This window comes from Oncorhynchus mykiss, chromosome 13, assembly GCF_013265735.2.
Source record: "Oncorhynchus mykiss isolate Arlee chromosome 13, USDA_OmykA_1.1, whole genome shotgun sequence".
NCBI lineage: Eukaryota > Metazoa > Chordata > Actinopteri > Salmoniformes > Salmonidae > Oncorhynchus > Oncorhynchus mykiss.
In genome coordinates this window covers 47,626,902-47,644,097 of record NC_048577.1, presented here as the reverse complement: position 1 = coordinate 47,644,097, position 17,196 = coordinate 47,626,902, and the positions used below count along the sequence as shown (strand labels likewise).

Sequence of the window (17,196 nt, the reverse complement as noted above, 5' to 3'; positions counted from 1 at the left end):
CTAACGCTCCAGCTGTCTGCGCCACGACCACTTGTCCCACATAACCATGGCCACAGCAGGCAGGCAGGCAGCATAGCCACCCGCAATGGTGCCACGCATACTAGTGACAGCTAGCGTGGCAAGTGCACTTACAGTCGCAACCAATCCTAGCACACCAGAATTGCACTCTGAAATAACATTTTTTTAAAAACACAACAAATCATGTTAAATCCCGGTTAGACGAGTCGAACATAACAGTCCCCACTTCATCTATCCTCACCCACATATCCCCACCGCACCCACACACCCTCCTCACACCCACACTCTGTATCCCCCTGTCTCCTCCAGTGAAGACCCCCTGTGTACGCGCCCCTCTTTGTGGCATCCTCCAGACTGTCGGCTGTCTGATTGTAGCCTAATTACACTGCGTCAATCTCTCCTGTCTCCACTGCAGAGAAGCCCCAGCGCATGAACAACATCCTAACCTCGCAGACAGAGCCATACGACCTGGACATGTCCTTCTCACGCTCCTTCCAGAACCTCACCCACCTGCCTTCCAACTACGAACTGGCGGCAATGAGCAAAGCTGACTTAAGTAAATACTCCTCTCTCCACAAATTAAGTAGGTGGTCTTTCATTACATACACCATCATGTTTGTTTGATCTCCTGCCTGGACCCCTCCAGTCCACAGGGGGGAGAAAAGTTTGATCTTAACACATTGTGTTGAAGACCACATTGCATTCAAGTACTGTGATGCAATAGTAACCCTGTATGGATGCCTATTACAGGGATGCAAACATAAGTCATGAGCACAAAGTCATTGGGGTTATGAGCTGAATCCAGAGGAAGACATCTCTGTGTGTGAGATGGGTTTCTTGAAATGCACAAGCACATGGTAAAGTCACTGGATTCAGCCCCATTGTCCCCATCTACCGACCCATTGACTGACATCTAATTGTCGTGTAATTTGGCTCCATCTGTGGCCCGTGTCATGTAGCTAATGTCTGGTAATGACATATTAACAGCCATTTCTCCATACCCACATGAGTCTAGATGCCAACAAGATGGGACTAATGTCTCTGAGATGAGATCTGGGTCAGCCCGATTATTATCATTATACTTCCTCTGCATGATGGCTTGACTTTCACCATTCTCCATATCCCCTATGACAGCTGCATGCTCTACAGTATGCTCCTTCTCTAGTATCCTGTGGTTAGTTGCGTTGGTTGCGTCTATACTCAGCAATGTGTTGTACTGCTTCTTCATCTAGTACTGCTCAATAGAAACATTGCCCACTGGGCACACACTGGCTGGATCAACATTGATTCCTCCTCAATTCAATGTAATTACGTTGAACCAACGTGGAATAGATGTTGAATTGATGTCTGTGCCCAGTGGGTAGATAGAAGACCATAAAATAATCCAACATACTGAAATCACAGAGAGGAATCCAATTAAACAAAAAACAGTTTGAGCTGGGACCCATAAACCCTAAAGTATTGGTCAGAAAAGGGAATATTTCAGTTCTCTACCTACCTAGAGTACAGTGACAGCTCTTCTGAGAGGAGAGTTCCCTCATACCTCTGATAGATGCTGTGGCTTTGTGCAAGGAGAGAGGCTTTGGAAAAGCGCCAAAAACGTATATAATGATTTGCTTTTTTAATGAAACCATCTGGAGAGATGACGAAGAAAATCAAATTAATATGGTTCATTTGTGATTCTAAATGCACATACTGTAGTCTGTGTGTGATCCCTCCTCCTCCTTCGTTCTCCCCTGTCCGTCAGACAGGACTGGAGGGAGCCGGGGATGGAGATGGAGGACACGACTCTAAAATAACCTGTTCAGACCCTCCAAGGAGCTAGCGGGTGGAGGGAAGGGGAGGAGGCAGGAGGAATCTTATTTGGCTCGGTCTTCTCCTTGCCTCTGTAATCAACTTAAAAGGCATTAGAACACTCGTCAGAACAACAGAGCCCCTTTAATCCCCATGCCAAGCAAAAAGCTAAATGATATTATTGTGGGCCCCTTTCTCTTACCACGTCTTGTCTTAATCCCCTCTAAAGATCCCTTTATAATTGATGTTTCACAAGTTTTTCTACAAGTGTATGTGCATTATGTGATTACTGCTCCGTCTGGGCCGGATGATGGCGTATTGGGATCAATAGCTGCCACAGATGAATATACTCACCATATTGAATCTAATCTGGGAGAGGGGAGACTTCAGTTTAATTAAGGGTAAGGAAAGGGAAAGAGGATACCTAGTCAGTTAGCCACAGCTAGCAGGTTTGTGGTTTCACCTCACCTTTGAGACCCCGTGCCCTCTCAATATCGAATGCAAGTTAAAGCGCAACGTCTTATTCGAAGCAGCAAAGAAATGAATCCAGCATATATCTCTTTAACATAAAAGTAAAAAGGAAGGAAATACATTTGTTATTTGTAACATCATGAGCATGGACACAAAACACACAAGGTTGACCTGCTTATGGATTGCCTAGTTTAGTGAGCTGTCACACTCCATGCTCGCCATGATAAGAGTTACAAAGTTGCATCTTTCATACTAACAATGTGGCCTAATGCCCTATGTGAATTATTTACAAAAGGCCTAACATTTTTAACAGCAGTTAAAATGTCAAATTTAAATTGATTTTGAAATGTCAAAACTAAAGCATCTGAGGAGAGTTGGTGGAAATGTCTCTGAGTACAACATGAAATCAACCCCTATTTTCAATGCAATGATGTCAATTCTAAATCTTTGATCTATAGGCTTAGAATAAACTGAACCCTAATCCTTACAACTCTTGGCAACGAAGAGGAATTTAAATGAAGCTAAGGGACATGTCCTGTCTATTGTGGGCAAGCTATAGCCTCTGGGTCAGTGTTGTTGACATTTCTTACCATAATGTCACACCTAAAGTGACCCCTGGAGAAAAATACAAAACGCTATTGCCAGAAGCCTAACCCAGGTCTTCTTCATTAGTGATGCATGCTGGGGAAAATAAATCCCTTATGGAGAGAAAGAAAGGTGATCTTCTCTATCCAGGCGTAGCATCTATCTAAGGAGGAGGATTTACATATCCATACCAAAACAAAATCCTTATCATCCAAATCTTAGTCAAGCACGGTCTTGTCCCGACATTTTTAGACCACCTCTGTGTGTTCCTGAGGCCTTGGGAAATTAGCTTCCGCTGAGGTATCTAACCCCCAGAGATGACAGTTAGTCACAGTAGTTTCAGGGTGCCATCAATTTGATGTTGCCAGGCCCAGCCGGTCTAAAAGCCTGTTTAAAAGTCATTTGAGAGGAGCCCGCCGCTTTCCTCATGCAGATGTAATGACTTTAACATCAGGAGAGTGTTGGCACTCGCTGTAGAGCCCCTCTGCTTTTGGCAGAGTCAAACCACTGGCTACCCTGCAGTGCAACACTGGCACCACTGACAGTTTGATTGTTTTGCCTCACGGCAGGCGTGTCATCCTTTCCACACCAGAACAGGAGTGGAATTATTGTGATGCGAGAGAGCCCCTGCCTTCTCCCATGAAAGCAGGACAGAAAATGCAATCATAATCAAAGGGGAATTGTAGGAGTTGTCACAGTAGAACTGCTGAGCTGATCCACCCAGGAGGAGGTATAGAATAATTGTTTATATAGAGTGTAATGTTTCTCCTGTCCTTCTCCCTCTCTCCTCCCCCTCCCTCCTTTCCCACTCAGGTGATAAGGACATAGATGAGTACTACATGCGGAAGCGACACCAAGACTTGGCAGGTCGGCAGATTCTGCAGCCGCCCCACATGGTGAAGCTGAACACAGAGCCCCACCAGCAGCACCGTCAGCGGCCTCACCGTGTCCAGAGGGCCATGTCCCAGGACCATGTGCTGTCCCCAGAGAGGACCCCACGCCATGGCTACGGCCTCTCAGCCTACAACATGGGCGTCTCTTCCTACGGCAGCCGCATTCTCTCAGAGGAGCAGCTGCTCTCCGCAGACCGCCTCCAGTCCCAGGACCCCCTGCTCTCGCCGGACAAGATGCTGTCGCTGCGGCGCTCCAACTTCCGGGAGAAGGCCATGTCGCGGGCCATGTCCCATGTAGACATCAACTTTGTGCCCACCACACCTGTCATGGACCGCAGTGAGCGCTACGCTAAGATGCAAAAGATGCACTCCCATCCCACTACCATCAACGACTCATACAACACGCTCACCGTCAACCACCCGACCACCAACAAGAGGCAGCAGTTTGCCTCGCGACGGACACACACGGTGGACCATCTACAGTACATCCCAGGCCACCAGCACAACAACCAGTACCGCACGGCCAGTAAGAACGAGGTAACTGTTTAACGAGAGGGTGGCTGGCCAAGGATTCCTGTGTCAACAGACTGTCAACAGATGAAAACAGCAGATACTTCCAGAGGTGTGCAACCTCACCTTAGGTCTTCTTTTCAAAGTAGCCAACAACTAACCCTTCTTGCTTTCAGCTCAAGCTCTCAGTTTCATTCCGATTTGGATTATCACAACTAGAATCAACCACAAAGACATCTGTACTTTCTCTATAGGGCAACATAAGGGCTTTGCACGTTGACACATAAGGAATGCTTTATGTGAGGTTATCCGTAAGAAGACAATATTTTTTAAAAAGGGGAATTGGAAAGGAACTGGATCAACTTTATAAATATATACATATATTTACTATTTGTATTTTCAGTCCTTGTTATAGCTTTAGAGATTCTTATTGAACTTATCTGGTGTTAGAACTTCAAGAGGTGCCTCTCGAAATTGTTCCCATTTCAACGATGAAGTGGATTTGTGGGTTAAAAAGCACAATTAATGGGTTTCTTTCTCTGTTGATTTATTCTTGTTTTTTGGTAACGGCCAGCACATATCAGCTTATTAGTGGCTATAGTGGCAATTTCCATTGCATAAATGATTGTAAATAGGCTATATTAGCAGAATTATACACTAAATGAGAAGAGCTGGACAAGTGGAATTGTTGAGTTTCTACCCAAGAGTCTACAGTCTTTTCACAAGTAAAGATCACAATTTCAGATTAGTCCAACCCCTCAACAAATACTTGATACCAACAAACATGTTCAATAATGTGTGTGCGTATGTGTGTATATTTTTGTAACTGTGCTTGTAGGATGATTGTGTATGGGTAGGGTTGAATCAACCTCATGCCACTGTTAATTAGCAGCTTTAGACTGTAGGCACACTACTCCACAGGTGACCATGTTAACTAATGCTTCTTTCAATAGCTTCATTTTCTGCACTCATTCCCTCGCTATATAATCCAAGTGGATGACATCCATTTTGTTTTGAGTTAGGAAAAGCTGCTTTCATTTTGATATACAGCATTGTTGTATATTTGACTCCATTCATCAGAGTTGAAGAATAATAGTTGTTGTTATGTGTTTACAATTGTTACATTGTTGCAGGTGTGTTGACGTACCTGAAACAGTCGACAAAGAGGACATCAATATAATCACTAGTTAAGCAAGGATTAAAACTGTGATTTTTATGTCCAGATGTTTTCATTAAAGCAATGCCTTACTGTGTGGAAGCCCATACTCATGTTCTTAATTGTACAATCACGCTTGTGTTTTTATGTCTTGTGTCTAACATGTTGATGCGTAACCAGCTTTGTATGTCATTTTTTTATCATGGATGATTTACCAGCACTATAGAAGAACAGAATCAGTTTTGGTGATATACCTCAGAATCTATAGGGCACACATTTTACAAGGATGAAATTCTTAAATTAACAAAATGTTATTTGAAAAGAAGCAAAGGAAGTGATTATTTTAAGCAAAAAACTTAAGAAACTAGAATTGAACAAAATATTTCACATGATAAAAAAAAAAATGTCTTCCACATTTTCAAATTCATCCAGACTTCCTTGTGGACTCCCACTGTGTCCTCTTATACTTATAGAGTAACAGACCCATCAAGTACATGATTTGTCGTTGTTTTTACTTTTCAACTTTCTCTTCAGTTAACAAGAAAGTCCAAATATTATCGTAAAATCCTGGGTCATGGAAATGGGTATATAGACATTTACTGTAGAGATGTTGTTGTATAAATTTGCTGGTCATTCACAATTTCAAACATTGTCACTGGTGTACTACCTTAAATATTAGGAGCTTGCATAACGTTGTTACAACTTGTGCAGTGTGTCCATATTTAAGACTTGATTTTGCTTAAAATTTGTCATTACAACAGAGGCTAACATTGCAATTTTCTTAGCAAATTATATGCTTATATCATTATATGACTAGCTATACTATACTGTATGTTCACATGCAATGTAGACACAGTAGAAATTGATGCACTTGAAATATTAAGAGCAATTATTACACTAGTTTCAAAACCCCAGTATCAGCTAAGATATTGAGAGGATGGCAACTAAAATGTTTTCTTTTGAGGTTCAATTTAAGGCCAGAGTACCAAAAGAAACCATGCTAGTTCAATATGGAGTTTCATAGTCCTTGTCAAGCTCCAATGATAGCTACAACAACAAAAAATGGCTATAAAACTATGTCAGAGCAACAAAAAAATTGAGCAACGAAAAAATGACATTTGATGGCCCTGACTCTGACATGGTGGGAGCTGCAACACTGTGTTCTACTGATGTTACACCACCGGAATCTTACAGACACGTCTCTAAGCAACCATCTATCTGGCTCAAATACATCCACCCCATCGCAGAGCTCCGGTTTTACTTTCCAGTCAGTCAATGATAGTGTCCACAAGAAGGTTTTCCCACACACATGAGGCTAGAGCTCAGTTTTTGCCGTAGGTTCTGGGACTAACGTGCTGCTAAGTTGTTGCGTCCCATGATCTATCTGCTGTAAAAGCACTGTTTACTTTTGTTGCAAATATTCCTTGCCATTTATTAAGCTTGTATTTTTATGTGTCAATGTGGTATGAATGAAAATTCCTTTGTGTCTTTGTTGCACAAACAATGGAGGACTCATTTAAAAAGCTTCAAAGCAAGCAGTATACGACTGTTCCTGTGCAAATGTTTTTGTTTACAAATGAATTATTAAAGCACATCCCATGTGTATTGTACAAAACAGTAATCAGTTTAGTAAATATGGAGTCTGGGGGAATTTTGTTCACATGTTCATTTAAACAATATTCATGAATTAGAGTGAATTGGTAATATTGGTATTATGTTTTAAACATATCAACTGTTTGTAAAGAATGACAGAGAAAAATAGCCCACATCTACTGTATATATGGAATTATACAACTTGTTTGACAGTCTAATAAACCTAAACATTTCAACATCAAATTAGCATATACCCCATAGATATAATACTATGGACCCCCAGGTTAAGTTACAAATCGTTGTTATCCTGTCACCTATATTTAACTAGACTAAATGCTACTCTGAGATTTTTGCAAGAAGTTGCCCAAATTGTAACCTCCCCCACAAGGTCTTACACGCCACACATTTGGAATACACATGAAACAAGATAAAGAAACGACATCTTTATCCAATGCAGTGCATTGATGACAAGACATGCTATAGTATATCCCTTTGTCATTAAACAAAGCTTCCAGTCAATTTGCCGGTTTGCTCTTCCACTGCCGCAGTTTGCATAATTCTCTTGGTAGGTAAAGTTGTTAACTACACATTAATGATTCAAATCAATAGGGGAGCATTATCAACTATTTTTTTCCCCTCCTCTTCTTCTGAGAGCTTGAATCTACTGTACTGTACTATCGACAGAGGTCATTGACCTAATGGCACTCACCGTAACAACAGATACATTATGACTGCCATTACTCTGATGACACACATATTAATACCCACTGTTTCCAGAACAGCCAGTACAATATCAAAACCTCTTTAAATTCATAGAGTCAGAAGAAAAAATTTCCTCGCAACATGAAAACAAAAACCTTGTGGTTACAATTGTGTACAGATAAATGGGAAACAGCTATGTTTTTCACTTTGTGTAGGACCCTCCCATTTGCATTTAGATGGGAAAAGGTCATGGCTATTGGAACCTGTGAAGTAAGAAGGAAACAGCAGTGGTCAGACACATTAACAGACAGAAAGGAAAATGAATAAGCGCAAATTGGTCCATGGCAGAGTACATTAACCAACTGAACTTGTTTTTCCACTAATAGTTTTTAAAATGAAAAAAAAGGTCCTGCCAAAAATGAACTTAGGATCAATTTGATCAATCTTTTGTTGCTGAGAATTTTCCTGCGCCGCTTTAGGATTGACATATATTCACTGAAAACCCACACTAACAGTATTGCATTTTCATGTAGTCTACTTTTGACCAGCTAATAGCCTAACCACCAATCAAGCAACATTATAGAATAAATGTTCAACTCCTGTTGCTGCAGGATTATTTTGCTCTGACAATATAGGTCAAACATCTGTATATTCTAAGCCATACAACTCAAGGGAGTTCTCTGATATCAGAGAAGTTGTGGCTTTACCTCAGGGTAAACAGTTCAAAGGAAATGCCACTGCCAACAGGAAAACGCCATGTTGTTTCTGCCATGGCACTTGTCATTCACTGCACATTTCGCCAGACTACTGCTTTGAGGCCAGGTTTTTTATGTGACCTTTCTATCCTTCTGGGAAGAATTTGAGCAACATGACAACTTAAGAGTATGACAGACTTCTCGCTGTATTTCATTCCTCTGTATTACAATTGGATCTGTTGGTTAAGCTGACTTGTGAGGTGAAGGAATTCAGAGAACTGGGGTTGACCTTCTGTCTCAGCACCTACGTACCTGATCAGATCAGAATCCACAACACCATGGAGAATAGGTTGACTAGGATTGATAGCACAGTACAGGGAAGGAATACTATGAGGAATGGAGACGGGGGTACCACACTGCCCTGTCACTTACAGTAAAAACTCAAATGACAGGTGTTGACCAACCAGAACGGAAATAGTAGCCATTTCCTCTACAGCAATTACACTTTAATAACCTATTCAGAAACATAGCAAAGATTGGACAACATTTATTGGATGTGTGTAATGTATAGGTCACCACTGCAGCTCCATGGCTCATGGGTACAATATAGGCTATGGATGTGGGCAACATGTAAATGCAGAGAGTAAGTGTTGGTGCTAAGGGAGACCTGTGTGTGAGGAGTGTTAACAGCATGACATTCAGCGCTGACCAGCCAACCATGTGTGTCAGATGATGAATGCACCTAACGGGGCCCGGCACTGCTCCCAGCACTAAATCCCCAAAGCTCACACACAGCCCCACACAGCCCCACACAGCCCCACACAGCCCCACACAGCCACACACAGCCCCACACAGCCCCACACAGCCACACACAGCCCCACACAGCCCCACACAGCCCCACACACAGCCCCACACAGCCCCACACAGCCCCACACATAGCCCCACACAGCCCCACACATAGCCCCACACAGCCCCACACATAGCCCCACACAGCCCCACACAGCCCCACACATAGCCCCACACAGCCCCACACAGCCCCACACACAGCCCCACACAGCCCCACACAGGCTGAAAGTATTGATCCCCCCCAACACTGCCTCGCCACCACTTAAATGAGAGCAGTCAATTGGATACCGTGCAGGCTCGTAGGCGGCCAAGGTATTTTCTCTTGGGAATGGTGTGGTTGGGTGGAGGAAGGAGAGGGGAGAGGGTAGAACGAGTGTAACTACAGTTGGTAAGGTTTGGTGTTGTAAAAGCCTGTAGGCATCTATGATGATGTTCGACTTTCAGTTAAACCAATAATGAACCTTCAGTCAACTCAAGTCAACGGCCACTCAGCTGCTTAGCCAGCCAGAACTTCCCCTCATCGAGTGGTAAATTAATGGACGATCATGAGAAGTGGCTGTATGCAGGTAATGATACATAATGGATATACTATTAGAGTCATTTCATGATGAGGCTTGACGAAGCGCCACCAGACCACGGGCGGCCAACCATGTTCTCTCATATCGTTGATCTGGGACCTCATCACCTTGGCTGCTTTCAGCCACAGTGTGAGGTTAAGAGCCCACTGTGAGAGAGGACTAAGTGGGAAAGGGCATCTGCCCAGCAAATGATGATGATGATTACTGTAATAACCCTAATTACAACAATCAGGGGAGTAATTATGGAAAACCTTTCTACTGTACAGCTCATGAGAATAGCTGTTCAATGGAGCACTGCAGTAAGAGAGAGGGGTTTAGGAGAAACCACATTACATAGACCATAATAATAAATAAAGCATCATCACATAAACATTACAGACGTGGGTTTCATCCTTGTAGCTATGTTGGTTAATATATTAAAACGTTTACCTTGGGGTAAGTTGAGCCAATGGCCATAGGGTGTAAGGTGAACCAATGTTTGAGCCAATGGCAAGTTGAGCAAATTGAAGTGTTTTCTTCCCAGGGGTAATGTAAGGCATTATCACTGGGATATGAGGTAACAACTGGGCCTGGCCTATGTTAAAAGTGTTTTTAAAAAGTACAATGTCTTTGTTAGGTGTTAATCCTGTGTTAAAAGATGCTTAAAATGATTAAAAGACCAAAAAGTGATTGTGGTCGTGTTGAATTGTGTCTGGGAAATAAAGACAGACATGGTTTTAAAAAGGTTGATTTAAAATTGAATTCAGCACAGAAATTTGTATGTGACTCAACCCACCCTGTCCTAGGCTCAATTTACCCCGTACCAAGAGTAAGTTGTGCCAATAGATCACTTTTTGGGGATATGCTATGTTTTCAAAACTGTAATGTTTCCATGAAATCTGATTATTTCCAGCGATACACAACATCCTGCAATATATACAGATATCGCTTTTAGAAAAAATATAATATTTCCCTTGACGGAGTGATGCGAATGTAAAAAATGGTTAGTCTTACCCCACTCTCCCCTACCTATTTCTTTGGCGTTGCACACAACAGACTGCTATTGCCTAGTTATCATATTAAATAGGCTATATTACATAGTTATCATATTAAATAGGCTATATTACATAGTTATCATATTAAATAGGCTATATTACATAGACGTGTACACCTAAATGTAGGCCTACAATGTTTTGTCTGCCTTTTTAGAATCATCTGCTTTGTCACATATGCTTTATTTGGCACGAGGAGGATGAGCATTACAAAGTGTACGTATAGTAGGATGGTAGTTTGCACTCTAGTTATCGTCCTACAGATGGCAGTATTGCAGTTATTTTAAAGAAGTTTATCGCAAATCCATAGGACTTGAATCGACAGTCTTAATGTAGGAAAACACTTCCTATTAGTAGCAAGTAGCCTAGTCAAAGACGCGTCAATGCAATGTTGGCACACAACATTTTGTTACAGACCAATTGAACAAAAGTAAACCTTGAATTTGTAGATTTTAAATGTTCCTCTAGTGGCCAGGGTTGGCCTATTTTAAGAAATTCCATTGGTTGGTCAATATAAAACCTCTGAGGCTGATGAAGAATTTGTATAGTGTTAACATACAGTATGTCATGTCATCTGATGGGACCAGCTACAATTTAGCGTTCTGTCACATGCAAGTAAATCCAGTCTGCAATGCATTTTGTACAGGAGAAAATGTTTAAATGTAAATGTTTTCTTATGTTCGCAAGTAGGCCTATGGACCTCATGCATTTGGGTCAGAACACTCATAGACATATATTACATCATATGGTGTTACATTATATTAGCACCTTTCTGACACATGAAATTACTTTATCAAATACAGTGGAGGGGGAGGTTTTTGTCAATTTGCCCTTGGGCGGGGGCGCTTGACCCTGGTTGCTCCTGTGGGTCGCTCCGGATGAGTGTCTGCTAGATGACTGAATGTCATGTAAATGTTGAGTGGCTTCACTGCAGGTAGATTGTATATTTTAAAATTCCCCCCACCCCACCCCCAAAAGAAAATAAAAAATAAATGCATCTAAATATATACATGTTCGTCTCTGTTTCAGCACCAACTGGTATATTAAAAATACTCTGATTTTGTAGATTATTTAGGCACATTTTGGGGTGAGGAAATTATGTATGAATCATTAAAAAAACAGGTTTGGTGAGCCTTTAAACACAAAATATACTGATTAATCAGAAATACAGTGTTTGGCTCATCCTGAAAGTTGTCATATTCAAGTTCAATCCATTAAATATTGGAAGTTGGATAAAAGTGTACAATAAGGATGAACAATAGTTTTATAAATCTACCTTAATCCTCACTAATCATGGAATTGTGATGTCAACGGTCCAGTAGTTGTGAACCATGCACCAGGCTCCAGGTTTAAACTGCTACATGTGGTCTGAGTTCCATAAGGATTCAAATAGGCTATGTGTCCCCATTTATCGCACAACGTTAGCTTAATATGATCCAGTATTGCTAGCAATCCTCAGGAACATGCACAGGTTGACAGAGGAAAGAAAGGTAAATGGAATGGAATGATGCCAAATGTAAGCTACAGTACGAATTGAAGAAAACTAACGTTAAAGTCACAGTTATAAATGTCTGTGGGTATTACTGACGGTGGCTCCTGATAGTGGCTAACATTTAATATGATATCAATTGTCAAATGGATTAAAGTATAATAATAATATAATTTTAACATTCTAAAGTGCATTCATCAACTCGGCAGGTTCAGGCCTACAGAAGCCTCTAGCTTGGGTCTCCGAAATTTCATCCACGCAAATTATGAGGGCATACAATAAAAATTCTGAATAATGGCACAGCTATTTATAGCCTACTTCACTTTGGAAATGGGTCCGCCACACATGTCATGTTAATATGATTTTCAGTTAGCTTCCATTTGACTGGTTTCACATTTATCTCCAGGGATCATAGGGAAGAATCATCTAAAACAATTGCTATGTGTATTTACAATCCCCTTCTCCAAACAGATTACTTATTTACCAGGCTCTTATCAACAGCTCTTATCATTTTATAAATTACAGTGCTGTTATTTCTATCAGAAAAAATAAAGTAGATGCTTTTTCCACTGCTTTTTCTACAAAGTTGGCGGAATTATGAGGGAATTAATTCAAGGTCAGAATACGACGTATCTGTAGACACACCTCCACCACACCTTAATTTCTTAGATCTCCACCCTGACCAAATAGTGTGTGAATAGCATGCTATTCTTATGCTTAAATTCAATGTCAGAATAGGCATAGAGAGAAGAGTGCAGTGGCGACCCGTCATTCAGGGCAGGTGGGGCAGAGCCGTCATTCAGGGCAGGTGGGGCAGAGCCATCATTCGGGGCAGGTGGGGCAGAGCCGTCATTCGGGGCAGGTGGGGCAGAGCCGTCATTCAGGGCAGGTGGGGTAGACCCGTCATTCTGGGCAGGTGGGGCAGAGCCGTCATTCGGGGCATGTGGGGCAGAGCCGTCATTCAGGGCAGGTGGGGCAGAGCCGTCATTCAGGGCAGGTGGGGCAGAGCCGTCATTCGGGGCAGGTGGGGCAGAGCCGTCATTCTGGGCAGGTGGGGCAGAGCCATCATTCGGGACAGGTGGGGCAGAGCCGTCACTCGGGGCAGGTGGGGCAGAGCCCCACATGTTTTGAGCACCACATTTTTGGGTTACCTGTTTTGTCACATATCAGTTTGCAAACAATGTAAAATATATATATATAAAAAAATCATTGAGTTAATAAAACTGCATACAAAGATGGTCTATTTTATGCCTTCTTTAGTAAGGCAGCTCAAAATGCAGGTGTTTCAGCCTAGCTCAGTGCTTTATGTGGTGGTGGGGCAGCCAGTGGAAAATATGGAGCATAGGGGTTGGTAATGTTCTCTAGTTGCATCGTGATTGGCTCAGTGTTCTGTCACTCATGGGGACACTACGTCACAGCCAAATCTAAGGGTAGGGCTCAAAAATTCAAGCCCTTTGGGTGCTGCTATAGAGTTACATTAGAAGTGCTCAAGGTCATTGGCCGCAGAAAAAAAACATGTCAAATCACGTTATATCTACAGTACCTTTTATTGGACTGATCATGTCAACATCATACTTTCAAAATCTTAGCTAGCAGTCATCATCATGAATCAAGTTGACAATCTACTGGCAAATCATTTTTAATCCTTGTCATATGAAGATAAATTATAGATAAAACGTATCAGTGGTCACTGGCCATTGCACATTACACAACACGTTTGAAATCGCAAATTCAACAATGAGTGGTTTGGATGGAATCAGTGGCTAACTGCAAGCATTGCACAAAAATCACTAGCCTGCTATTCAGTGGAGTGTGTGGTCCTAAGTCTGGGTTCAGGGATCTCTTTTCCAAGCTTAAAATTATAAACATCCAACATTGGCCATGCTGTCAATCCAGCATGACTTCTGCCGCGCTCAAAACAACTGGAAACTCTGAACTGGGAAATCTGACTTTAGTGAGTTCAAGACAACTGGGAACAGTTATCCAACTCGGAGGAATTGTAAGTCGGGAACTGGGGCCTCTTTTTAGAGCTACGACCTGAAGATCACTGGCGTCATCATGAGTCTACTTTGTTTTTTTTTTCAAATTCCAAGTTGTCTTGAAAGCCCGATAAATCCAGAGAATGCAGACTTTGATGGCAAATTTGCCCACAAAGGACGGTCGCACCATCTTCCTGTTCAAGTGAGCACAGCACAACAAGTCCAAAAATGTCTTGTATGCTGCTGCATAAATGATGTAATATGCCAGGGAGATATGTATACTGTAGCTAAGAAAGTAATACTAAGTGTATGTTGAGTAGTAAGCTGTTAGTAGCCCATATGGCTTACCCTAATCATTCGGTATTTTTTCCCCTCTTAATTTCACCTGCTGTTCTGACTTGGTGGTGCACATGTAGCCTATAACCTGTTTTAGATAAATGTAATCATCGAATATTATAAGAGCTTTCATTGTCTGCTTATATGCCTCCTTTGTTAATCCTACGCTCTGACTTGGTGTACAGGGAACACTGTAAGAACGGCCCATGTTCTGAACTCTGCTGCTGTACATTTCAAAAGTGCTGAACAAATAGTTATATTGACTACTTCCATCCTAGCTCGTTCAGTATTGTCTTAATCGAAATTACAGATGGCCTCTTATCCGCTTGTCGTCCACTTATGCCATAGTTTGTACATCTTAATTGTCAGTAGAAACCACATTTGTTTAAGCAAGTCAGATATATCAGCAATGTTTTTTTAAAGCAGTAAATGAGGCTGAATGAACTGTTTCACTGCCAGATAGGCTCCGCTGATAGGCAGGTGTAAGGGACTGCTGTTGGGACTCTGCTGTTGGGACAGCTTTATGTAGGCCCTAACAGTTTGTGGGCACAGTTTGTCACCGTTATAGTACAATTAATGTATTGTTTAGTGTTGTGTTGTGTAGTGGCTTTGCTGGCATGCATTCCCCCTCCCCCCAAAAATGGTTTGCCCCACCAAGATTTACATGCTAAAATCACTACTGGAAAAGTGCATAAAAAGGGAATTACGTTCCATTTACATGCACTTAACTCAGGTCGGAATTCCCCCTTAAGGGTTAACTCATGTTTAACAAAGTCAGTCATGAATTCTGTAATGTTGTGACTCAGAACCTGTCAAAACAACTGCAGTCATATGGATTAATTATGCATGTACTGCTGAAGTCAAAAGTCTCGCAATTGCTTACATTTCTCCACTCTCGACTACTCCACTACTCAGGAAGTGTTTTTAATTATTGTCAGTGGTTTCTGCCACCTTAATGAATACGCTGTCTGCTTTGTCTTATTGACAACCGCTTCCATTAATCACCACACATACATACACAGTCCACAATTCACTCTCCATCTGGTCCTCCTCCTCTCCCTTTCTCTCTCGCTCTCTCTATTTTTCTCTCTTCTCACTTCTTTCTTTCCTTTCATCTTTTTTTTTATCACAGCAAAGTCACTTTGAATTTCCGTGCTAAACATCAAGTCAGGAGCTTCACCTCCCATCCAGACTTCACATGGCCAGGGTCAAGCAACAGATCAATGCACATCAGACTGGAGATGAGGCAATCCCTCAAGTCATTGGTGTGTGATTGGCAGATATTTCCATTTGATCAAATGGCAGCAAAAATCATTCAACGAGAAGGCCCCACTCACCTTATGATGCAGGAACATCACCAGGAATGTGTTCAACCACTAGCATGCTATTCTGTTAACAACAAACTGATAGGTGTCATTCCTTGGTAGGTATTGTTTACAGTTTCTTATGTAATCCCAGGCAGGTAAATACATAAAAAACAATTTTGTATACTATAAAGTGAGCTCTGTACTCCAGCACTTTGGATTTGTAATGATATAATGACTATGAGGTTAAAGTGCAGACTGTCAGCTTTAATTTGAGGGTATAGCCTAGTAAGGCATTTTTCGTTTCATTATTACTTAACTCTGAGTAATTATTTATAGGCATGTTGTTGAAGTGCTGTTGTTGATGTGTTGTTGAAATGTTGAGTGCTCCTGCCAGCCTGTAGCGCGTCACAAACGCTTCACAATTGATTTCTTAAATGGCAGGCTGTAGCCTTGAAATAATAATATTATAAACAAAATGATTTATTTCCGTTCCTTCTTAGGCTACCTGGCTTGCTCCTGACTGATGTAGAGTCAGTATGTTGTTATATAGCCTGTTGAAATGTCAAATATCAATTGATAGTGACAGAATCACACATTACTTCCCAAGCAAAGTACATTTTTTATCTCCTATCAAAGGTTGTAGTGCAGCCTCTGAATATCATAGAGACAAATCCTAGATATCTTATATGCATCTGTCACGTCTTTCGGCACATTTTACAGCTTGTTTCTTACTTAAAACATTGCGGACTAAAGTGTTGTTCCAGATCACGTAATATAATCAGCCATTTTCTCACATACCCCCTCAATTCAGCCCTGGTTTTAACTCAAACACACCAAGCTCTTCACTGACACTGGGATATTTAAGGAATGCATGGAGACTAGGGTTGAATAGCAGAAACTGGGTTACCGAGATTTACCACCCAAACCCACCCCCTTTTCCAGGAATAAATAACTGGTAAATTATAATAAATTATTTATATGAACAGCATGATGTAAAATGGAACTGTTCAATCATTAGCAATGTCAAAATCTGGCTTCTCTATGGCCTTCTCTCTGCTATCTGCATGATCAGTCATCAACGCCCAGGGTGGGGACAGAAAGCACATCTCAGTCTGGAACGCAGTTCACATTGCATTTAACCTACCATCTCATCATGGTAACTTTTTTTCTTGTGACTGGTAGGCCTGCATTTTCTGCAGCATGGTCTATGCTA

General features: G+C 41.6%; 1 protein-coding gene across 3 annotated transcripts in view; it reads left to right on the top strand.

The window, feature by feature from the left end:
• LOC110486600 (protein shisa-6) overlaps positions 1–5,524 on the top strand; it is a 68,978-nt gene extending 63,454 nt beyond the window's left edge. For 2 of the 3 annotated variants that reach the window (XM_036941317.1, XM_036941319.1), the window contains 2 exons: positions 434–601; positions 3,682–5,524. In XM_036941317.1, coding sequence (XP_036797212.1) covers positions 434–601; positions 3,682–4,310 — 797 coding nt within the window. In that variant the 3' untranslated portion in view covers positions 4,311–5,524. The remainder of the gene's footprint in view (positions 1–433; positions 602–3,681) is intronic. The other variant, XM_036941318.1, reaches the window with a different exon arrangement.
• The last annotated feature ends 11,672 nt before the right edge of the window (positions 5,525–17,196 follow it).